This window comes from Takifugu flavidus, chromosome 18, assembly GCF_003711565.1.
Source record: "Takifugu flavidus isolate HTHZ2018 chromosome 18, ASM371156v2, whole genome shotgun sequence".
NCBI lineage: Eukaryota > Metazoa > Chordata > Actinopteri > Tetraodontiformes > Tetraodontidae > Takifugu > Takifugu flavidus.
Window position 1 is genome coordinate 12296745 of NC_079537.1, and position 22800 is coordinate 12319544.

At 56.2% G+C, this 22800-nt stretch overlaps 1 protein-coding gene across 15 annotated transcripts in view; it reads right to left on the reverse strand.

Annotated features, from left to right (window-relative positions):
- The window catches only part of rbfox3a (RNA binding fox-1 homolog 3a), a 223950-nt gene that overhangs the window by 27426 nt on the left and 173724 nt on the right, over positions 1-22800 (reverse strand). For 11 of the 15 annotated variants that reach the window (XM_057015296.1, XM_057015304.1, XM_057015301.1 and 8 more), the window contains 2 exons: positions 8753-9055; positions 2636-2779 (listed from right to left, as the gene is read on the reverse strand). In XM_057015296.1, the coding sequence (XP_056871276.1) occupies positions 2636-2779; positions 8753-9055 (447 nt within the window). The remainder of the gene's footprint in view (positions 1-2635; positions 2780-8752; positions 9056-22800) is intronic. The other 4 variants (XM_057015308.1, XM_057015299.1, XM_057015310.1 and 1 more) reach the window with 2 other exon arrangements.

A 22800-nucleotide genomic window follows, 5' to 3' on the forward strand; every position in this document is an offset into this window, starting at 1 on the left:
ATTGCGCCTTTTATCTCCCTGCTGCCGATTCCCAGTCGGACCGTTGGAGATCTGCCGCTGGGCATCTGTTGTTAATTCCATATGCTTCTGTGACGTCGTCAGGCAGTCGGGATCGGGATCAGTCTGCCCCATTTTCCTCTATTCCGGAACAAAAACACACAAACCAGGTTTTCCTGCTGAAGAAGAACCTTCAGGGTTCCTCTATATTAGACCTTCAGGAGATTCCTGAAGCTGGAATCTTGTGCCTCCGTAGATCCGGGGCATCTGGAAAATGTCCGGGTGCTGGACGGATGCAGAGGGATGAGGAGGGAAAGTTCTGCGGCAGGAGAACTTGGAAATCGAACAGGATCCAGCCTGCTCCACCTTTGAGGAGCTTCCACATGGTGAAGCTCTCCTGCGATGGCGCCGTGTTCAGAGCGTGGTCAGCGTGGCAGCAGGCCGGGCCGGGCCGGGCCTGAGTGCTGGGGGGGCCGAGAGCTCTGGCGTGCACCAGGAGAGGCAGTCACTCAAACGAGGACACCCTCCAGCGGCCTCGTCCGCTCCAGCGTTCCCGCTCCCTCGCTGGATCTCAGGGATCAGCCGGAATTACTGATTAAGATCCAATGTGATGGTTCTAACGAGCCTCGATGCAGGTTCCTCCACACATCCTGGGGGTGGGGGGGGTGGGGGGTGGGTCGGTCATGTTGGGGGCGGCAGATGGAGCTCCGAGCAGGACCACTGCACTCTAAGGAATACGGGTTCCTTTCAACAGGATCAAGCGTTCACTCACGCGTCGCCTTTTAGGTTGCGAGTGCGACTCTTGTAAAGGGTATCCACAGGAACCCGGGGGCGGAGCTAAAGAGAGCCGCGCTCTTCTGCTCAGCACCTTTATTTCTCCCCCGCCGGCGTGATGGCGGCGTTCACCCATACGCAGCTGTAATGGCTCCTGGAGCCGCCGGCGCTCCAGGAGCCATTAGACCTGGAGGGATGAAGCTCCGATCACACAAAGGCCCATTGTGGAGGCCATGTCAGGGGGCGGAGCCAAGCCGCTATCTCCTCGCCAAGCTTTACCGAGGACAATTAATCTCGCCATCCTCAACCATGCCAACCGCTGGGAGGGGCGGGGCAGAAGAGCGGCAAGGCGCGAGCGCCGCGTGGCCGGGGAGGATGATTGAGCTGCGATCAGTTTGGTATCGTATATCTGCATCGGCGGCGCGGCGCTCGAGGCCGGCGAGCTAATTACTGAGGCGGTTTGGATCCCACACAGACGGCAGCAGAGCGGGGAGCAATAACGGGAACAATCCAGCAGACAGAGGGAGCGGCCATGTTAGGAAGCCTCAAATATCCTCAATAATGAGCAGGATTGACGAGCCCCATGCCTCTGTCGCACCTTAACGTGCACGTTCGGGGCCTTAACGTGCACGTTCGGGGCCTTAACGTGCACGCTCGGGGCCTTAACGTGCACGTTCGGGGCCTTAACGTGCACGTTCGGGGCCCCGTCAGCTCCATGACTGTTGGGAACGGGGACGCTTGCTTCCGGTCTTGGTGATGGCGGCGAGTCACAGCGGCGAGCCGTTGGCGTCCGTTAGCACCGAGGATGCTAACGTGATGGTGCGTGGGAGGCACGTGCACGCGCACGTGCTCGTGCAGGCATCGGCGGGAAGGTTAATCCCGTTCCACCACTTTGATCCTCCTCGCTGGTGTTAATAACGGCTGATTCCAGGGAGCCGGGGACACGTTTGCCGGAACAAAGAGCGACAGGGCAAACAAGTGGTGCAGCGGGAAGATTAAACGGGTTTAAACCGGCCGCCGGACGCACAAACCTCCCCGGGCCCGAAGACAAAGATGAACAATAAATTACGAGCGTACGGCGCTTCCATATCTCAGGCACGCGAGCGGCGGCGGCGGCGCGGCAGCAGAGTTTCTCCTCGCGCATCAGCACCCACACGTGACGGATTGAGCTGTTTTTCTTTACTTTCCAAGGTTGTCGTTCCCCCCTGACAGCGTAGTTATTCCACGCCGCTCTCACCTCACACGGCCTTCGCGTTCCTCCCAGGCCCACGCTCGGGGACGTTAGCAGGGGCGGCATTAAAATACAGGGCAGGATGCCGGGGGTGGGGACGGCGGGATCGCCGCGCTCCCATTCATCTTCTGCTCACCGGCTCATCAGTGGCGCCTGTCCCGGGGGGCCTCCGGCCAGATTCCCAGATGCGGGATCTTTTCCCTTTAAGCAAGGAGAGGCTGCAGACTCCTAACGAGCCTGGTCGGAACCTCGAGTAAAGAAGATGGAGGACGTTTAGAGCATCTTCACGCCAGGATTGAGGAATTCTGCAGTCAGCCTGGCTTATTCCAAGACCAGGAATTGCAGCCCAATCGCAGCGGTGGATTTCCCAAATACGGATCAGACCGAGATGTGGTGGGAATGCTGACGGAGACTCGTGAAATAGGCAGCGTGTTTGCGTCACCGCAGCCAGGCTCTGGGCCGCTGGGTCCGTCTCAGACTCGGTGGGAACTTCCGTTCCCGTGTTCTCACATCTCAGGAAGCAACTCACCAGATGCCGCGTGTCGCGCCAGGATTGACAGTTTAAGGCCAAAGCTCCAGAAACAAAACAAATGTGTCATGAAAAGAGAGAGAACGCGGCGGGAAGGCACTCACCCCGAACATTTGCCTAAGGTCGGGGTCCCGGAAGCGGAAGGGAATGTTGGAGACGTGTAACCTTTTGGGCTGCTGCTTCTCCGAGGAGTCGGAGTGCTGAAGCTGGAGCTGCTGCGAGGCCTCTGTTTGCGTCACGTCATCTGTCTGCCAGAGGGAAACAAGAGAGACACAAGCTGCTCGTTAGCTGCTGCAGAACCCCCCGGTCCTGAAGTCTGCCGAGCCGGGTCGGAGGAGGAGGGCGGAGGCAGCCCCGGCCAACCCACCCACAGCGTCCGCCATTTCTCAATCTGCCCGGGAAGCGGCGGCGATAAACAGTCGATGACTTATGGTGTCAAAGCTGAGGTTGTGCATTACAAATCCGCTTATTAATCTCCTGCACTTGAGCAACGAGGGAAGATTGAAGGTGCTGACAAAAAGGCGTGGATATAGATCCCAGCGAGCCCCGGCGCGTGGAGACTAAAGACACATTATTGGTGACGTCTGCACGCCGCCGCCGGAGCGCCGGGCCCAGAGGCCTCCGCGTTGTTGTTCCCATCATTATGCCAATGAGATGCTGACATTTCTGTATAAATGACGCCTCTGATGTCAGTGACAAATTCCGCTTGTTTGGCTCAGCGACATCGGTGATGGATGGAGCTGAGGGAGGCGCCAGCGCGTGGCTGCGGACGGACCCCGGCGCCGTTTCAGGATCCTCATTGGTCGAGGCTTCATCCTCTCTTTTACGCACCAATGACGGATAATTCCCCGCTGGTATTTAACGAGGTTTTTCATACTTGGGTTGTTTAACCTGCCAGCTCTGAGGCGGAAGCACCTTCCTTTAAACTCCCCGCAGCTCAAATGAAGACAGGGGAAATCGAAATGGAACCGCTCGCATCTGGAGGCAGTTTAAAGAGAAATCACACGTTTGAAACGTTACACGATAGTTGCTGCAAACAAAAACATCAAAGCAAGTTGGGAGTAACAGCCGTGAAGTCTGGGAAGACGAGGGAGGAGGAATCAGACGCTTACGAAACGATTCACACGCGATTTACAGAAAAACGCTATTGTGAAATCAGCTGCAGTTACACGCGTGGCCACCGGGGGTCAGGCACCAGGAAGTCACCGCGTTTGTTGCTTCTTCTCTGATCATCGTTCAACAGCAGGAAAATAATTCCGAACAAAGAGAAGCCTGTTGCAAACACGCGGGAGGCGGGGGGGGGGCAGGGGGCGGTGGAGGTGGGGGGGTAAACAAGAGCGTGGAAGTGGCGGCGCCGGAGCACAAAGGCTCTTTGAATGTGATATGTAAACTGCGAGGTCTCCTGGGGAGCGCTCTCCGAGTACGGCAAACACGGCGAGCGCCGGCTGGGGAGTCACGCACACCGACACAATCTTGTACCGCGATACAGGCGTGAAAAGAGAGTGGGATGCTGCCAGAGTACAAATGGTTCAAATCCCTCTCCCTCTCTCACACACACACACACACACACACACACACACACACACACAGATAACCGTCACCCCCTCGGAGGCTGTCAGATGGCTGCAGGCCACTCTTAGTGATGCATTTGCCACCATTTAGGAGATGGAGTGGGGATTTCTTGCTTCTAATTCATCATGGCGGTATTATCATCATCACCCCCATAATGATGATCGCCTTTATTATTCTCATTATCATAATCACAATCTCCACTGTAATGCTCCTCATTTATTTGCTTTATGGCCCATTCTGAGGCGCTGACATACACTGTTCGCAGTCAAAGTTGTGTGGTTCAAGGTCCCGCTCCGTCTCGGGGGGCCGGCCTACCTGGGGGGCGGCGACAGGCCCCGCCCACACGTCCCCGGGATCGGGTCAACGGGCCTAAATGAATGAGAGCCTCACGTGCAGCTGGAGCTTCACCTCCTCTGCCAGGATTTGACTTTAGTTAAAGTCTCCGATGTCAAACTGTTCCTCTCTCACTTCCTCTCCTGCTTTTTATGCCAGAGCTCCACAATTAATCCGATTAATACGGTGCTGACAGGAGCCAAAACACGGAACGCCGGCGGGAAAACCTCGTCCCGGGCGAGACGCAGAACCTGGGCTGAAAATTACAAACAAACGGTCCAGAAATGCTTCCAACTCGTGCCGTTTACTAAAAAACGTACTGGGGAATTCCTGAAGGGTCCTCGGCTTTGATTAGGGAACTTTGTTCTGGAAAGATCAGGAACAATTTGACGCATGTAGGAAAGGACACAAACAAAGGGGTTCCTGCCCAGGCTACCGGGTCTGGGAGGTGATTTCCATCATCGGCGGGGGAACGTGGGCGGGGGGGGAGGGGTCAGGAGGTGCGGGGATTTGGCCGGCCCAGTGGCGAGGAGTGGATTTGTGATGGAGCGAGACGGGGTCTTAACTCTGCTCTGTCTCCACGCGCTGCAGGTTAATAGCCTGAGTGGCCATGTTGGGCCCCGGGGGCGACACGTCGCAGACAGATGCTGCAGCCGCGGAGGGTGACAAGGTACCGGGGCCCCCGGGGTCAATCCGTTTCATCGGTCACAGATGACACTATCGACCTTTGGCGCGTGTTGCCAGACTACTGAGCAACTCTGTCCTCCAGCTTCTTCATCCCAGCCGGCCTGTTTGCAAACATCCAGATTAACTTTCATCCGGCGCTCCGACAGGCCGGCGGCCGCTGACATCGGGGGCAAATACACATATGGAGAACACAAATCCAGAAGTGCTGACTCGCACGCACCCGGGACCACATCCCTGCTAACTCAATATCTCAGTGTCACTGGGATCTGGGATGCTCCCGCTCTCCAGCCTGCCTGGCTGGGAGCTGCTGGTGTTGCAGCAGAAAATAATTACCTCTGTGTTGCCGTCGGAGGCCACCTTCAGAGGCGCTTTCCCATCCCGACAGCTGCTGTCACAGGAAGGAGGCGGAGGAGGATGCAAAACACGCCGTCACCGCTAAAGCCCGCAAACCAGGGAGCGAGCGAGCTGTCAGCTCCCGCTACTCTCCGGCTTCCTCCTCAGCCGTTTCTCTGGAAGACTCCCGCGCTGTTATTTGCAAATCGCCTGCAAAGTGCCGCGCTCAGCACTCTGGCCTCCTCGCAGAGTGGCGTTACAAGAGCATAATTGAAACGATCTGATTGGAACGCCGCCAAGCAGGTAGATTACATCCGATTAAACCGGGCGGGGATACCGAGGCTCCGCTCGCAGGAATTATAATGGCCCAGTTCTAATTCATTATTTTCTTCTCTCAGTCTTCCGATGTTTATTTTCCTTTTCCCTCCCGTTAAAATGCTGCGAATGTGCGGCGGCTGTCACCCGGGGGAGCGAGGAGGTGCGACAGCCGTCTGAAGCTGATTTCACTTCGGCTTCTCCCGCTCATTTCATGGAAGTTGAGGCAACACTGAGGTTTAATTGGATCAAATCAGATCAAACGCTGATAAGTCGTCATCAGCGCGGCGCTAAGCGGGAGCGAGTGTTCGTTAAATACACGGAAAACGGGAGAAACCTGATCCAACCGAAAAATGCAGCGAAACGCCGGAGCGTCGACGTTCCAGCCGCTACCTTGACTAACGAGCAACTCGTTCATCTTTGGAGCCAAACTAGCGTCAAAACAAGACGTCGAGAGTCGCGCGGAGTTCATGTTTTTCCTGTAGCGTCACATGACTCCCAGTTGGAGCCCTTGTTCTCTAATTCCTGCTCACCGTCGGGAAACTTTGCTCTTGACTATTTGCATTGACTCAGCAGTTTTTTGTTCCACTTCCAAGAATCTCTCAGACAGATTTCCTTTACGAGCGTGGGCTGAGGCTCACGGCTATTTTACCTCTTTACATCCATTGCTGATATTAAAGTGAAGGGAGGGAGAATTGTCTTCTGCGCCATAAATTTAAGCCTAAACTTGTAAATGCTTATCAAGGCTAAAGCCCACATTCATTTGAAAATCTGAACCTTCAGAGGAAAATCAGGAGCAGCGAGAAGCTGTGAAACAGGAGGAAACTCATGAATCCAGGGGTCCGAAATGTAAACTAAGCGTAATAATGACAAAATATTCTCATTCGATATCAAAATATAGGTTGTTTTTGTAAAACTAGCTAAGCTAGCTTACTGCTTTGCCTTCACTCATAACGTAATAATTAGCTTCCACAGTCATGTGGCAGCAAAACGAACTAACTCCTTTTATGGTTAAACTCTATGCAGACGACATCACGTTATTCATTTGTAATTTTTGTGGACTTTGTGTCAAATCTGGGAATATTTGGTGATTTCCAAAGGCTCCTCCCCCCTCTAGATAACAATGGTGGCCTATAGGCTGCTGTGCGTGGGCGCATGTACAACGGTTTGTCTTTCTCTCGCAGCCCTGTGTGTGTGTGTGTGTGTGTGTGTGTGCGTGCGTTTTTGTTATCACCGTCCCCCAGAATACCCTTTGGAAAGTCTTGGTGCCGCTGACACGGGGCTGTGGAGAATCTGGAATTGAATGCTGCCCTGACGCCACAGCCTTAATTTGTTATCAGGCAGGAGAATGATTACTCATGAAATCCAACCAAACCTGACGGTATTTGAACCGCGCCAGATAACGAGCACACTTCATTCTCTCCCTGGCAGCCCTCATCTCCAAGGATTTGGAGAGAAGTCGGGGGCTTCTTCTCTTCCCTTCACTTTCAACTCGGCTTGTTTGAACGTGTCACAGAATGAGGTCCCACAAGCTTCGCCGTGGACGCCGCCACCTTCGCGGCGCCGATGACGGCCGACCGGGAGACGCTCATTAAAACACACTCCGCCAGCCTCCGGAGAATTCCTAAAGAATCCATATGTTTTCACTGCATTTCCCACCCTTTAGACCCGTTTTAGGCGTTTCAGTTGAGGAGCAAAGCCTCGCCGAGGGTGTGTGGGGGGGCGGAATGCTGCGGAACGCCGAAGATGAGGGGAGGAGATCTGTTCCCCCCGGCGGGGTTTCTGCAGGGGGGCCCGAATCAAAGGTGCCCGCTCCGTCTGCCCAGGGAAAACAGGACGAGTCTGTCATTTATGCTCGGGAACGCAGCAGAGGGCGACGCAACGCCACCGCCCCCCCAGGATTAGACCGTATTCACACCGCTGGTCTCACGCCACTGTCCCGCCGGAGCAGACGCCGGGCAGAGGCAGAGGCCGGAGACGGAGGCCGGAGACGGAGGACGGAGCGGAGGGAAGCATAAAGGAAAGGCGGCGAGCTCTCATCTCACCATGGCCACCATCTTTGGATCTTCTTCACAGCGGGAGAAGAGATGAAATGAAATCAAATGGAGAGGGAGAGAGGGCGAGCGAGCAGAGGACTATCAGAGGACGGGGGGGGGGGCAAACCTCCTGCCAAGTCTCTTCTGCCTTTAAACTCTTGTGAGTCGACCATTACAGTGAGTACGGCAGAACCGCGGAGCTGCGCACGTCTTCAAATCAGACATTGCAGGGCGGCGCTAATGTGCCGCGCGACACCGCCGCTCCGCTCCTGCCGCATAAGCACTTCCTCCGCCACCAAATGTTCGCAGCCGCGCGGTAATTGTGCGTCGGGGAAAATGGAGTTATTAACAATACGCTTTATGAGTGACCCAGATCCCTCTCCGGAGAGCGGCGGCCTCGCCGTGACCCCTCCCGGCAGGTGTTTTCATGCTGAAAGGAGGTCTGGACGTCTTTTATGTTTTATCTCTGCCAGCGTTATCTGTCCTTCTGAAGTTGGCGCTCAGTCATCCTCACGTTTTATCTGCATCTGCCTCTTGTGAGGGTAAACCGCAGGTCAAGGCAGAGTATTAGTGGCAAAGAGCGAAAGCTATCCTTTAGAATTCCCTCCGCTTCCGAGCCGGGCGGAACCGCCGGCGCTCCGACGGTGAGGAGGCGGAATCGAGCTTTACGCGATGGTTCCAGGAGAACCTCACGACGCCACGTCCAGATGTAACCGGTCCTGACGCACTCCTCACTAAACCCCGCCCCCCCCCCCCAGGCCCCCGGCAGGCGAGGAAAGAGCAGCGCTAACAAGGGAAATTAGCAAATTTAGCCTCCGATCGGGCAGAATTTTGCCTTCTCGCTGGATCGGAGCCACGGTTTTACAGGACTGCACAGACGTGAAGCAGCAACAACAGAAACACACACGTGTGATGAGAAAAAGAAGGTAAAATAGTGTTTTTTACTTGCTGACAGCTTGCTGAGAACAGTGTTTGCAGGTGATGGAGGACACTGACCGGTGCGGTCGTGGTGGCGGTGATGGTGGGCGTGCTGTTGTCAGTGCCGGCCGGCTCGCTGTGCGTCTGTGTGGGCGTGTACAAGGTCATGGCGTGCTCGGGGACCCGGCTCTGCCCGCTGTAGTCCTGTGTCGGGAGCGGGTGAGGCGCCGCAAATTCAGCGGGTATGCCATTCTGTGGGGGAGGAGGGTACTGGGCGGGGGTGTACGGCTGGGCCATGGCTTCGGGGGGGTTGGTGGCCTCTTGGTTACCCTGCGGAGCAGAAAAAGACAACGTTTTGATCATTGCTTGAAGTGTCCTGCAAGGCCAGCGAGTCGGAGAGGAAACGGGCGTCGTATCACGCCTCCGCTCGGATTAGAGGGATCCTTGATCATCGCTAATGAACACAGTTTACGCCGGCGAGCGCGGCGCCGCGGCGGCGGGGGCGACGCTCCGGGGGGAATCTCAATTGCACTTGTGGCAAAGCACAAGAGGAAAGATCAATTAATTGATCAAATTTTGATTAGAGCCTTTGACTTCAATGACAGGTCTGTTAAAGGAGCAGCTGCTCCCTCTCGGAGCGCCGCTCCCGCTCCCTCTCCCTCTCGGAGCGCCGCTGCCGCTCTCTAAATTCCTGCACCTCTTTGATGAGCTGCTGCGTTGGCTCCTCTCATGTGAGATTTATCCCGGAGAGCGCCACAATGATCCCCCGCTTTGGGCGGCGGGGACTTTCTCTCGCCTCCGAATGCCTCCGAGACACGCCCTGGTGTCATTTGGAACAATGCGGCGGCCGAACCGACCTCGGAAACGCCGGAGCCCGGAAACAATAGAGCTCATAAAAAACCCCAGCGGAACGTCTCCGGGATTATAAAAACACTACTTAGTTTCTGCTCAAATCAGGGAGGAAGCGCATAAACAAGCGTGTCACCCGGCGTTTAGTTCCAGCACCCGGAGGTTCATTAGAGCGCCGTCTCCGTCCGGGAGAACCCTCCGGAATCACACGTGGGTGCTGCTCCCGGCTTTAGTGATAGATGGGCCCTCCGCAGCCTCGCACACCCGTTGTCTAGTGCCGATGCTCCAGATGATGAGCTGCAGGAATAATGGACTTTTCTGGCTGGTGCACATTGTTAAACTCGGTAATGGCCGGATCACAGAAGTGCACGTCTTATTGTGGCGAAGCGCTCGGCTCGGCGAATCCAGACTAATGAGCGGAACGGCGAGATCGGCGCTGCCGGAGCACATATCCATCCCCACATTAAAAACGCGGAGGGAAAAGGTGAGACAATAACAGCGAAATCCAATAACACCCGCCTGCAAATACCCTCAATCAGATTTAAAGATACAAATCATGCGAGCCGGCTGCATAACTCTCCACCGGAGCGAAGGAGGCGGGAGAAGCTTTATGATTGGGGAAAAACAATAACAGTAAACAGATAGAGAACTTTGGCTCTTCCTACAAGCTGGCTGGGGATGGCGAGATGGAAGATAGATGTCCTTTATTCCCTTCTTTATTTATTTTTCCGCGGCGCTCGGCCTCTTTCCGGAGCTTTCTGCGGGAAACAGACGACGGCGCGGCGGCTTTAATGAGCGGCGCTGCTCGGTAAACATGGAGGGAATAATTCTGCCCTGACGTGTTGGCAAACAGAGCCGCTCGCTCAATTAAGGAAAGGCTCCATTATCTAAATGAAAAAAGCTTTGAGCGAGGAGAGCTGTCCGGGGCCGGGGGGGCCGCGGGGGCCGCCGGAGCTGCCCGACCTAATCCTTGCTCCCGTTCCATTGTACTGTATTTCTACCCCCCCCCCCCCCTTTCATGCTCAGCTATTCCTCCACCCTCCTCTTTTTATGCGAAAAAACTTTTTTTTAATCTCCCCCTGTGCTCCACTTTTCCTCCCCCTCCAGTCACGGCATTATATAACACACTGGCATTGCGGGGCTTCCTAATTCATGGAGGCTCTTGATGTCGGCAATTTTGAACTTCTAAGCACCCATTTGAAGGAGAACAGTGTTAGCTAAGACGAGAGACACCACCTGGAAACGTCCCTCTGTGAGCCGTCCACCAGCGGTCCAGCAGCCACCTGCACATCAGAGCGCTAACGCCATGAAAGAGATCAAAGCCTCCAGGTCTCAGCCTGTGACCCTGATGGAGGTCTCCACCCTGATGGAGGTCACAGGTCGCACCAGGCCAATTCTGGACTGATGCGTCCAGACTAAAGGACCTGGCTCTGCCAACGGGCATATGTCCAAACACTGGACGGGTCCTTCTGGGACAGGGGATCTCTGAGGGCGTGGCACCGGGACAGGGGACCTCTGAGGGCGTGGCACCGGGACAGGGGACCTCTGAGGGCGTGGCACCGGGACACAGGGTTCTGCTGAACGTCTCTGGTCCCCTTAAAGTGGCCCCCTCCCTAAAGTGGATTTGATTATAATTGTAGGCCAGGACGAGGGCCAGGACGAAGACCTGCTCACTGTCCTCCTAGTTTTGGGTGTGGGAGCCGTGGGTGGATGATCAGCGGAGTCTCAATAAAGGGTGCATAAATTTGGGAATAACTGCAGCAGCTTCGATGCTGCCGAGACGTCAGCAGAGCCCGTTGACCTCGGAACGTCGGAGAACATTTCCCAGCAGAGACAAAGAGGCTCTTTATTCTTTGGAGTGTTTCTGCTGAGCACACTCTTGGAGTCCCCAGTTCATTAGACACTTCCCTCTATCCCGGAAAAACACTGGCGACTCTTTTGTCTGTTATTCCGCATTTTCGAAAGTGTACGGAATGACCGCGTGCCGCAGAGCATCCCTGTGGGTCAGGATGTAAATGGCGCTCGCGGTGCTCCCAGCGTTTCTGTGTCAGGCCCGCTGCCGTTCCAGCTCCGAACAAGGACTGCGACAGAGCCGAGTGACACACAAACAGGATTACAGCCGGAGCGCCGGGGCTGGAGGAGCGAGCGCCGGAGCGCCGGGGCTGGAGGAGCGAGCGCCGGAGCGCCGCACCGCTGCCGTTTCAAAGGGCAGCCATGCAAAAGCAAGAGGAGGAGAGCACAGGCCTCATTAGGGAAACACAAAGTAAGACGAGCGCTCCTGTGATCTTCATCTCCCTCTGAAGTGTGTGAGCCAGTCACCCGGAATGACGTGGGAGTAGAAGAAGGAGCCATGCAAATCAGCCGCTGTCCCGGTGTGACCACGCACCCGCCCTTTAGCTCAGCCGGGCTCACCGAGATAATCCGCCTAATGAAGACGCCCCCACGTGCCCGTCAGGTAGGCGCAGGGGTTGGAGGCCGCGAGCTGTCGTTAGCATTCCGCTCCCCTCAGGCCTGTTCCTGGGAACGCGGCAGGTCCCGCCGCAGCACTTTAATGCCCCCTTTAATTCCCTGCTCGTACGTCAGCTGCCACGCGCCACCTCAACAGCGTCCCCACAGGCACATCCACCAGGAATAAAGGCGCCGTATCGATCCGCCACCCTTTCCCCTCGTCTTTCCCTCCGTCCCCGCGCTCAGCCGCTCCATTGTTTCACTGAGGGGGACAATCTTTAATCTTCATCACTCCGCTGCTGGAAAATTGGATTGGAAATTCTTACTTAAGGAGATCACTTCTGGAGAGGACTTGCTGGCTGTTTTACTCTGAGAGTCAGCATCAGGAGTCACGCAGGTCAGGAGGGCCTCGTGGCGAGCCTGGCGCCGAGCTCCCAGCGTTCCGAGACACGGAGAGGCTTAACCGGCCCTCGTGTGAATGGCTGCGGATACATTCCATCTCAGCAGGTACGACGGCTTGGCCGCTCGCCAGTAATCCCTGATCCTCTTTAGTGGCGTGGAGAGCGGCGGCGGCGGCGTCGAGAGGCCACGAGGAGACGGGCTGCGCAAACACGGGCGCCGTTAGGAGGGACTCATACGAGGAGAGCGCCGCGCCGGCTCAGGCGTGCGGCGGAGGGTCAGGGAGCACCGGCGAGGCAAAATATAGCAGGCGACTAATTGCGTTGCATTGAATCCGGGGGGAAATCACTCAAATGGGAGCGGGGCCGATCAATCCCGGCGATCCGGCTCCGTGATGGAGTGGGCAGCTTTATGGCTGCGGCTCGCTCGCACGCAGCCGGGCTCATTTTTCAGCAGAGGCCTTCCTGCTTTCCATGGATCCGACTGTATGACACTAATGGTCTCCAGCGCGCCGCCGTCCTCCTGATTCTGTGCACTAAGCAAGTCGGGCAGATTTACAGCGCCGCAGCGTTTCTGCATAATCCAAACAGCATGAATAAGTCAAGCGCTGACGGAGGAGCTTTCTGCTCCTGGACCCGAGTCAGAACCCAGGCTGGGTTCTGCACTGTAATCGCTACTCTTAATCCATTTAGATCGCGCTGAATCCACATGGTAGCCACCCCCCCCCCCCCGGCCCGATCACACCAGCGCAACCTGGAGTCGGACCTCTGGGGAAGCCGGTTCTGCTCGTCCCACGCTCATTTCGGGTTGGGACAAAAAGGGGAACCTAATGAGGTGGCTGTGGAAGCAGCCGCAACGAAACGGGCGGCGTCGGAGTCCTCCCCAAGCCACCGGGAGTGCAGATGACATAACGGCGCCTAATTCCGTCTGCTCTTCCTCGCCACGGCGCTGCTCTCCAGAACAAAGCCTCTTTGGCTTTAAAGACCGCCTGACGAGCGACGGCCGCAAACTTGTGACAGGTCCCGCCGCGGCATCTCGCCACGAAGCCGGAGTTTGTGGCGAAGAGCAGCGCGGCGGAGCGGAGGCTGACACGCGGTTGACGCAACACCGGCGAAACAGCGCGGCGTTTCCAGGCGGCTGCATGAAAGCCCGCCGCTGTTCCCGGCTGCGGCTGACGCGCGGCTAATTGCAGCCCCGCGCAGAGGCGGGCGGGTGGGCAGACGGCCCGGGAAGTTTTCCACGGGCGACTGGCGTTCATTTTGTCTCGAAGGCGCGCGGATAGAGCTCGTCTAGCCGGGTCCATTTTAATTAGGGGAGCCGATCGTAGTCCAAGTCTGCGCGCTAACGCTCACCACAGGGCCGCGGCGTGCGCTAATTAGAGCTACACACCACACAGTGAATCCAAGGTGAGCCCGGAAAACTCCGAAGAGGTAAACAACAACAAAGAAAAACACCTTCAGCCCAGTTTCGTGATCAGGCGCAACATTTGCTGCAACGGCTCCCCCCCCCCCCTCCCCCGACCTGCGATTACAGCGCGGCGTTGGGGGGGGGAGGGGGGGGGCTCTTAATGCAGATTCACTCTCGTCTCCCGACACCCTCGCCGTCGAGGCCGCGTCCTCTCCGACGGGGCTGCGCGGCCGCTTATTGTTCCGTCTCGCATTTCCTCCTGCGCAAAACTGGCCTCTTCCCATTTTCCCACCTCATTTATGAGAGAAGAAGAAAAAAAAATCAATTCCTGAGAATAAACACCCGGGCGCTGTTGCCACGGCGTCCGAGTCGATTTGGGGTTGGCGCCTGTTTCCGCTGCGTTTTCCGAGAGGCTTAATGGTTTTCACGTCACCCACGTCTCAGCCCCTCTAAGGCGATTCTTCCCGGTTATTGGGAGCGCTTATTTGCTCGCCGGCCTTGGATGGAGGTATTAGAAAGAGTTCATTTTGCTCAATCCCTTGCTGATTTCTTCATTACGCCGCAGCGGCGGCGCCGGGACGGGATGGGACGGGACGGGAGCGCTCTTAGCGATGCCACTGCGAGCGTTACTATCCCTCGGAGACGCCGGAGCGCTACTTAATAACCAGAGCAGACAGAGCATCACTTTGAACTCCTGTGACATGTAATGAACCTGTCGGCGGCGGCTCGGATGGAGCCGCGCGCTGGAGATGCAGATGAAATAAATAAATAAAGGCGAGGACGAGCCCGGAGGCCTGGTGGAGAGAGCCATCAGTTCCACACGGTCGGACTCGGAGCGTTCTGCCGGCGCCATAAGAGGAGATAATTGTCTGTTGCTGCTTTGCTTGTGGAGCAGATATTTACATCAGGGACTAATTACTCCAGCCGGAGTGTCAGAACCAGGATTAACTTGTGAGACGCGTTTATCTACCTACACGTTTAGTCTCCACAAAAGTAAAATCATCCCCTCCAGACGGGGCGTCGGGAAAAGATTCTGGCTGGTTCTAAACCCGGTTCCACTGGTTCTGAGAGACGGGATGGATTCTGCTCCTCTTTCATAGCCTCGCTCCTTCAAACGCGCTCCTCACATCCCGGAGCAAACGCGCTCCACATCCCGGAGCTAACGTGCTCCTCACATCCCGGAGCAAACGCGCTCCTCACATCCCGGCTCCGTCTAAAGAGTCGTGGAGACGAGCGCCGGCACCGATCCGCCAAAACTCAACGACTCCTTTGAGATTGTTATCGATCACTAAGATAAAGACCTGAGCGGGATGAAAACTGATAACGGAACAGTGGGAACGTTCTGTCAACCTGCTCCTTCACAGCCGTAAATCACGGCGCCGCTTTGTCGCTCCCGCGCCCCTCCCGCGGGGGAAAAAATGCCGACATTTGTCAGAGCATCAGCTGGTTCTCATGTTAATCCAGGCGGCGTTTTATGCTGAGAACCGGGTCTGGAGGTCCTTGTGGGGGCTGCAGCAAGCTGCTGCGACCTGCCGCTCCCTTGACCGCCGTGACCACGGCGAACATATGCAAACGAGGCCCGGCGCCGGCCCGATCACGACCCCGTCATCGAGACTCCGACACCTCCCGCCGGAGCCGGAGCGCGGAAAAAAGGCAGAGAAAAGGCGACGAGGACGGTGGGACTCAGGTGTGACGCTAACGCTAACGCTAACGTGTGTGTGTGTGTGTGTGTGGGGGGGGGGGGCAGGTTTACATGGGCGGGATTCTTTGAAGTGAAGATGCGGAGCGCTGTAGCCGAAGCTCATCTAATCAGGGGCTAATTCCAGTTATTAAGATTGGTGAGATAACTTTGATTCATCACAGTCCATCTCCCCTTATCGCTTAATCACTGTCGCACTAAGCTCTTCTTCACTCGTCCTTTTGTTTCCGCTCCCCCCGGCACAGAGAGAGGAGGAGGGTCGGGAAAAGACGGAGAGACGGAGGAGTGAGAAGGAAAGATATTAACCATATTAATGACCCGTGCTTCTCCTCTCCTTAATGAGAAGGGTTATTAACTGTGATTATCCCTGATGAAATGCTGCTAATTCTTGAGAGCTTGAGAAAACTTGTCCAGTGGCTCCGCTGCCGATTTGTTCCGAAAGACGGAAGAAGGTGAGCGTGGTGGGAACGGGAGTCGGAGGATAAAGAGGCAGCGGCAACCTGGGGTAACGGAGACGCTCGCGGCGGGAAGCTGGAAGGGAGGATTTAGTAATTCATTTATTTTATGAAGTGAGCGCCTCTCTGGGGGGGGGGGGGGCGGCGCCGCTCACCCGTTACCTGGGTTCACCTCACACCGGCGCCGATCCGCGCACCTATGCCGCCCTTCGACGGGATCGCCACGGAGATCGCCATGGCAACGGCAGCGGCGCCTCATCTGAGGTCAGGGGTCAAACGGCTAAAAGTGGGATTTTAGAACCGCAGCCTGGATCCTGGATCCTGGATCTGGTTCTCCCTACCGACAGTTTCCCGATTCCAATTAAACTACGCTGTGAAATCCCAGTGGGGGGTGGGGGGGTGGGGGGTGCTGCCCCCCGTGTGTAGCGCAGGTTCAGCACGGAGCAGGTAACGTCTATCCAGGGGCGTGGTCAGGGGCGTGGCCAGAGGCGGCGCCGCGGCGCTCGATGGGAGCATCGTTCCGGCTGCTCGATGGCAGGAAATCAGGGAAATGGTCCCGGTGATGAGGGCCGGTTTGTGCTAATAATCCTAAACGGACCGGAGCGGCAGACGTTCCCGTCGGCTCGTTTGTCAGACGTGTTCTTAAAGAGGGTCTCTGGGAGTTTAAACCCACAGAACGCCGGCGCCCTCCTAAAATCAGCGAGTCCCACGGAAACACCTGCTGGGCCCTCTCCAGATAATCATCCCGCTCCTCCACGCCGGCGCCGGCGCCGCTCAGCAGAAATTGGATTGTTTGCATTCCTGACCTGTGGAGCAGGTCCGCCTGGGAACGGGCTACAGCCCGGAGGCCTGATTAGACGCAACCGGCTCTTCACAAACAAAACCTCCCTTTTCCGAAAGGTGCGGAAAACGGCGGCAAATGTGAGCAAGGCGGCACTTTGTGGACACACTCCATTTATTTTCTCCAATTAAATCTCTTTAATTGGATTGAGGGCTGGCACCTGGTTTACACTCTGTCAACCACGCACTCGCCAGTAATTGATGGCGGCGCTGCGGCGTGTGTCCGCGCCGCCGCGTGCGTGCGTGCGCGGGTTGTGTAGCGGCGGGGGAGGGACGTCTCACTACTGCACGATTTCACCGTGATCAATTTATCAATGGCCCCTCGCTGTCCAGCAGGGACGCTTAATACAGGCGCACACACACACACACACACGCACACACACACACACACACACACACACACACACACACACTGTGTCCTGAGTCCAGAATCTTAAGCTTCGAACCCTCTTTCGATACTGCTGCAAACCAGATCGGATCTTTTCTTTATTGATTGACGGTCGTCGGCGGCGACAGGCGGCCCAGTTGCATCATGGGATACTTTAATTACACACTGTCCAACGAGAGGATCATTTCAGACGTGGCTATCGACGGCCGATCGATCCCGCGTTCAAGCTTGAACGTGGAAGTCGTGTCATAAAATTGGAGTGGAATGGGCTCGCGCTCCTCCGGCGGCGGGCGCGGCGGCGAGCGCTGGTACAGGTGAACGTGCACGCCTACGCCGCTGAATACAAATGCTGCTGCGGGATACAAATGGTGTGCGCCCACTCGTGGAAACAAGCAGAGATACAAATCCAGGAGATGTATCACGCCGCACTGACAGCGCCTTTAAGACATTGAGAAAACGGAATGCCGAGCGCCGCCGTACAAATGGAGCGAGGCAGAGCCGGAGCGGGAGCGAGGCCGCCGCGGACCCGACACAGTAAATAAAAATACAATTTCCTCCAGTGACATGCCCATTCTGTTGGAAGCCTGACTCTAATTATTCTAAGCACTTTGAGGGATGGCGTTCCAGCGCATTAATCCACACATCCCACAGTCGATGCACTTTTAACTACCTGAGGACGCCTCCAAACTCCCCTTAAACCCTCCGGAGGAGGAGCGGCACGTTGGCTGGAATGATGGCGTGAAGCGCCGTGCAGGAGCGACTCGTTCAGCACGTTCCCCCTCCCCCGCAAAAAGAAAGTGAACAAACTTTACGGGGATTACCGTGATTTTTAACGGGCAGTGAAGGCACCACGAACTCATCTGGAACTGAGAGGAATCAATAGGTCGCCCACTGACACTCGCTGGGACGAGGCTCCGCCCACTGACACTCGCTGGGAGGAGGCTCCGCCCACCGACACTCGCTGGGACGAGGCTCCGCCCACCGACACTCGCTGGGAGGAGGCTCCGCCCACTGACACTCGCTGGGAGGAGGCTCCGCCCACCATCTTTGGTCAGAAAACGTCAGCCTAATAGAGTGAGTGTGATTGTGTGTGAGCATGTGTGTGTGTGTTTGATTGTGTGTGAGAATGTGTGTGTGAGTGTGTGTGTGTGAGTGAGTATGCGTGTGTGTGTTTGATTGTGTGTGTGATTGTGTGAGTGTGATTGTGTGTGTGACTGTGTGTGTGTGTTTGTGTGAGTATGTGTGTGTGTGTGTATGTGTGTGTGTGAGTATGTGTGTGTGATTGTGTGTGTGATTGTGTGTATGATTGTGTGTGTGATTGTGTGTGTGTGTGAGTGTGTGTGTGAGTGTGTGTGTGTGTGATTGTGTGTGTGTGTGTGATTGTGTGTGTGTGTGTGAGTATGCGTGTGTGTGTGTGTGATTGTGTGTGTGTGTGTGCCGCAGCAGCAGCACCTGTTCAGCTCCTTTCCCATCCAGCTCTGCTCCGAACGTTTTCCTGCCGCGAGGACGGAGCTGCTGATTCTCCGGCTGTCGGCAGATTCCACGAATCTTCCTGAGCGACAACAAGCAGCTCTGCTGCGTTTTCGGTTTCTTTTTCCTCTCCGGAAAATAAGCCTGATGCGGCCGTTTTCCAGCTAAACAGCTCAATGTGACAGCGATTCCGCAGCGGCGGGAGAAACGAGGCCTCGGCGACACGTAAATCTGCGTCTCCGCAGCCAGAAACGGGAAACGAGGTGCTGCTCTGACGTGTTGAAATTCCTAAAAATCACTGATGGGATAAAACTGCACGGCCAAGCAGGAGTTTCGGGAAACTGTTGCAATGGTAAAAACATTCCCGGGGGTGTGAACGGGAAGCAGGAAAAGCCGTTCTGGCTGCGACGCCTCGTGTTGTCACTCATCCCAACAGCTTTTATTTCTTGTGTGATACTTGAAGCAGTGGGATGCGGAGAATTCCTCACGCCGGCGCCGGCGTTGGCAGGTAAATTAACTTCCCTCCCGGCTGCAGTTTCCTGCCCACGTGCCCTTCAGCAAAGCACTTACGCCCTAACGGAGCTTCCCGGTGGCCATCAGCAGAAAAGGGAGACGGAGCGGAGCGAGCCGCAGGCAGGAAGGAGGGAGGGAAGGAAGGAGGGAAGGAAGGAGGGAAGGAAGGAAGGAAGGAGGAAGGAAGGAAGGAAGGCTGCAGCGTCAGCAGACACGTGCCGAATTAAAAGAGGAAAAGTAACGGATGAATCCCAAAGTAGGTAACAAATAAAAGAAGTCGGGTCGGATCGGGAGGAGGAAACGACGGGAGCTGCGGAGCGAGGGAGGAATTACAGGCGCTGATGGGAAAAAGGCAGCTGTGCGTTTTATTGGGGGAGCTAATGAAAGAGTCCAGACTGAGCGGAATCAGGGAAAGAGCCGCTTGTAAAAGGGAATAATGCTGTCGGAGCGACAAAAGGAGGCCTGCGTGCATCCGGCAGCACCGGGAAAGATGTAAAGAGGGCAGCAGCGCCACTCCAGACGCAGCTAAAGGAGCAACTGGAGCGAGCGGAAGAGTGGGAAACATTTGTCAGGTGTTTTATTTCTGTTTCCCTCCCTGAGCCGCCCACGCCGCTCCTCTCCCTGCTCCGCTTCCTCCCTGGGCTTCCGCCCGTGGCGCTCGGCTCTGGCGGATTTAAAACCCGTTCCTCGGGGAAACGGACGGTTACGTCCACGAGGAGTCCTCGCCGCCGCCCTCGCCGCCGCCCTCACCGCCGCTAATTTCCGTACTTTTGGGAGTTTCCTGTTTGGAACGCTTTGGGAGCGAGGACTGGCCTTGATGGTTGTTCTCTCACGTAAACTCAGCAGATGCGAACATTCCCGCTAATTCCCTCTTTGTTTTCCTGTCTGAACGGACCCAAAGTCAAAGACTGGACGGAGCAAGAAAATGGGAAAACTCATTCACTTCCCCTTCTGGGTTTAGGCCCGACCATTGAAGCGGACATACTGGGGGGGAATGACGAGGACCAGGCGGCAATTACAAAACCTGCCCCCCCCCCCCCCCCCTCCGTCAAGGAGCCATTAACCACGAGGGAATTTGCACGCCAGCGGAGCAACGCAACCATTCCTTTGGTCAAAGCGGGAGACGTCCGGCCTGCGTTTTCCAGCCCGTGTGATCAAACCTGGTGGTTATTTAAAGGCGTGCGTGGGCGTGGCCTAGCACACGGTGCCCGCGGCGTGCTGCTTCGGCCCGTCGCTGACACAATGGAAACAAATTGCCAGTGTAGCTGAGCGGCGCTCCATCACGCCGTAGGAAGCACGAGGCCCGAGGGTCAGCGGGAACGCCGCGGCGGGCCCGGCCATTGCTGCTGGCTAATTGGAGTTTTCCTCAGGGTCAGGCTACTCATCTGTGGTCCCTTCACCAGTAAATAGCCCCCACCCACCCAAACACCCCCATCAATTCTAACAGTATGTCACCACTTGACATGAGTCCTCTCTTTCCCTTTCAGGGGGGGGGGGGGTTACAGCGAGAGTGTGGTCTCCTTCCACCACCGCCGGCTAATAGGGAACGTCTCCGTCTCCTCGGCGTGCCATTCATCATGTCAGATGGGAATATCTTTAAAGGTCAGGCCGTCATAAAAAAAGCCTTGGCTAAAGTTTTCCTGGGTTTTCCGAGAGGTCTAATCACCGAGGGCCGGAGCGGCGGCGTTGATTGTGATCGGCTTTTCACGGCCTCACTTTAAAGGCGAAGGAGAGGGTCGCCGCCTGAAAAAAAGGGGGTGGGATCAGAACGGGAACGTCGCGGAGTTCCCTGGTTGAAAAGCAGCGGTGAGGAAGTGCAAAGGCTACATAAAAGCAGAAGAAGAAACGGCGGCGGCGAATAAAAGCGGAGCGGAGGAGCTAAAGACGGCGAGTGTCTGACAAGTGTCACACTTACGCTTCGATCCAGCCTCCTTCCGCGCTAATGACTGTCAACACGGCGAGCGGAGGGAGCGACGGGAGCGGCGCCGTCTGAGGGGGAAAACGACTCGCTGAGAAGCAATTGACTGACCCCCGTCGTTGCTCAGGGAACCACTGACCTGTGAATATTTCATTATGGGGAAAGTCGTGACGCCCATGTGAATGGGGGTGGGGGGAGCCGAGCGGCTCCATCCCGAAAGGGAAGGGGGGGGGGGGGTCGGACTGCACGCCTCCGACAATGCCGGGAGTAGCCGGAGGGAAGCACGATTCGGGAAGAAAGGGAGATGTTTTGGAGTTGAGGGTCAGGCCGTCGTCTTTCCCCCTCCGAGCGGCATTCGTCTTACGCCCCGAAACATCGGAGGCTTCGGGATGGAGAGGGGCGGGAAGAGAAAGGGAAGACGGCAAAGATGAAGGAAAATCAATCCCCTGCAAGCCTGATTGATGGGTGGAGTTTTGGACAATTTCATCAGGAGACTCCACTAACCAGAGATGACACGGCCCATATTGGAGGGGGAACGCCGCGCCGAGATGGACGCCCGCATTAAAGGCACCGGCCCGGATAAACGGTAAATACGGCGGCCGGCGTGGCCCCGCGATGACGACTTAATGCCGAGAAATCCCCCAAACCGACACTTTACTTTTCAAAGTTTGGCTGGGCGGGATAATTGAGTCAATTAGGAGCACCTTAATCCGGGGAAGGGATCTTCAAAAGAAGCCTGGAGGTTTGGGTTCGGGTTCTGGGATATAAATAAAGAAGCCGGGAGATTGTCTGTGTTTATCCAGTGACGGAGGGAAAGAGCAGCGGGATTAGATCCCATCACATTCCCAAACCTCATGTTACACATTAACTTCCGCTCTTGACTGCTTTAGTCAAACTTTAATTCGTCGTTTTCAGGCGCGGAGATCATATCAGGGACGGATTTAATTAGATTAGAAGAGCAGGATTTCCTTTTCTGGTCATTCTGACATTTCTCTTTATTCCTCATTATTCCGAGACCAGCTCCGAAGACAAGGGGGCGAAGGAAAGTCAATAAGCGCATCATTATCTAAACTTCCAATGAATCTGTTTCACCGGAACACATCGTCTCTGCCGTGCGGCGGGAGGAAATGGACGGGGGGAGGGGGGGGGGAGAGGAGCGGCGAGGGGGGGACACTGCTGATCCAGCAGATCAGACAAGGAAGCGTGAAATACTTCATTACGGTGGGAGGACAACAGCCGCCCCCGGGGCCGATGGCGTGGCCCTGACAGGGACGGGGGGGGGGGGGGGACGGGGGGGTCACGTGACGCATGGACAGGCAGAGACGCAGATGTTGCAGATGTTGAATATTTCAGCAGCACTCGGTGGAGCGCTGCAGGTCAAGCAGGTCCGGTCTGGGAACACAATAGAGGCACGGCTTTAATAAATCATTCCCACACACACTGCTGCCCTCCCCGCCCGGATGGCCCCGCCCACGATGGCCCCGCCCTCTCCGTGGGCGCAGCCACAGGAAGTGGCCTTTGGAAGCGGGATGAATCCATGGAACACTTTCCCTCCAGATCTGAAACGTTTCCACCCTGATCTCTTATTCCGACTGTGTCCGTGAACAAAAAGAGTGAGCGGCATCATGGGGGCGGCGTCGGACTGGCAACCCTTCAGGTGAGAGCTGGAGCGGCGCCGCTGCCACCGAG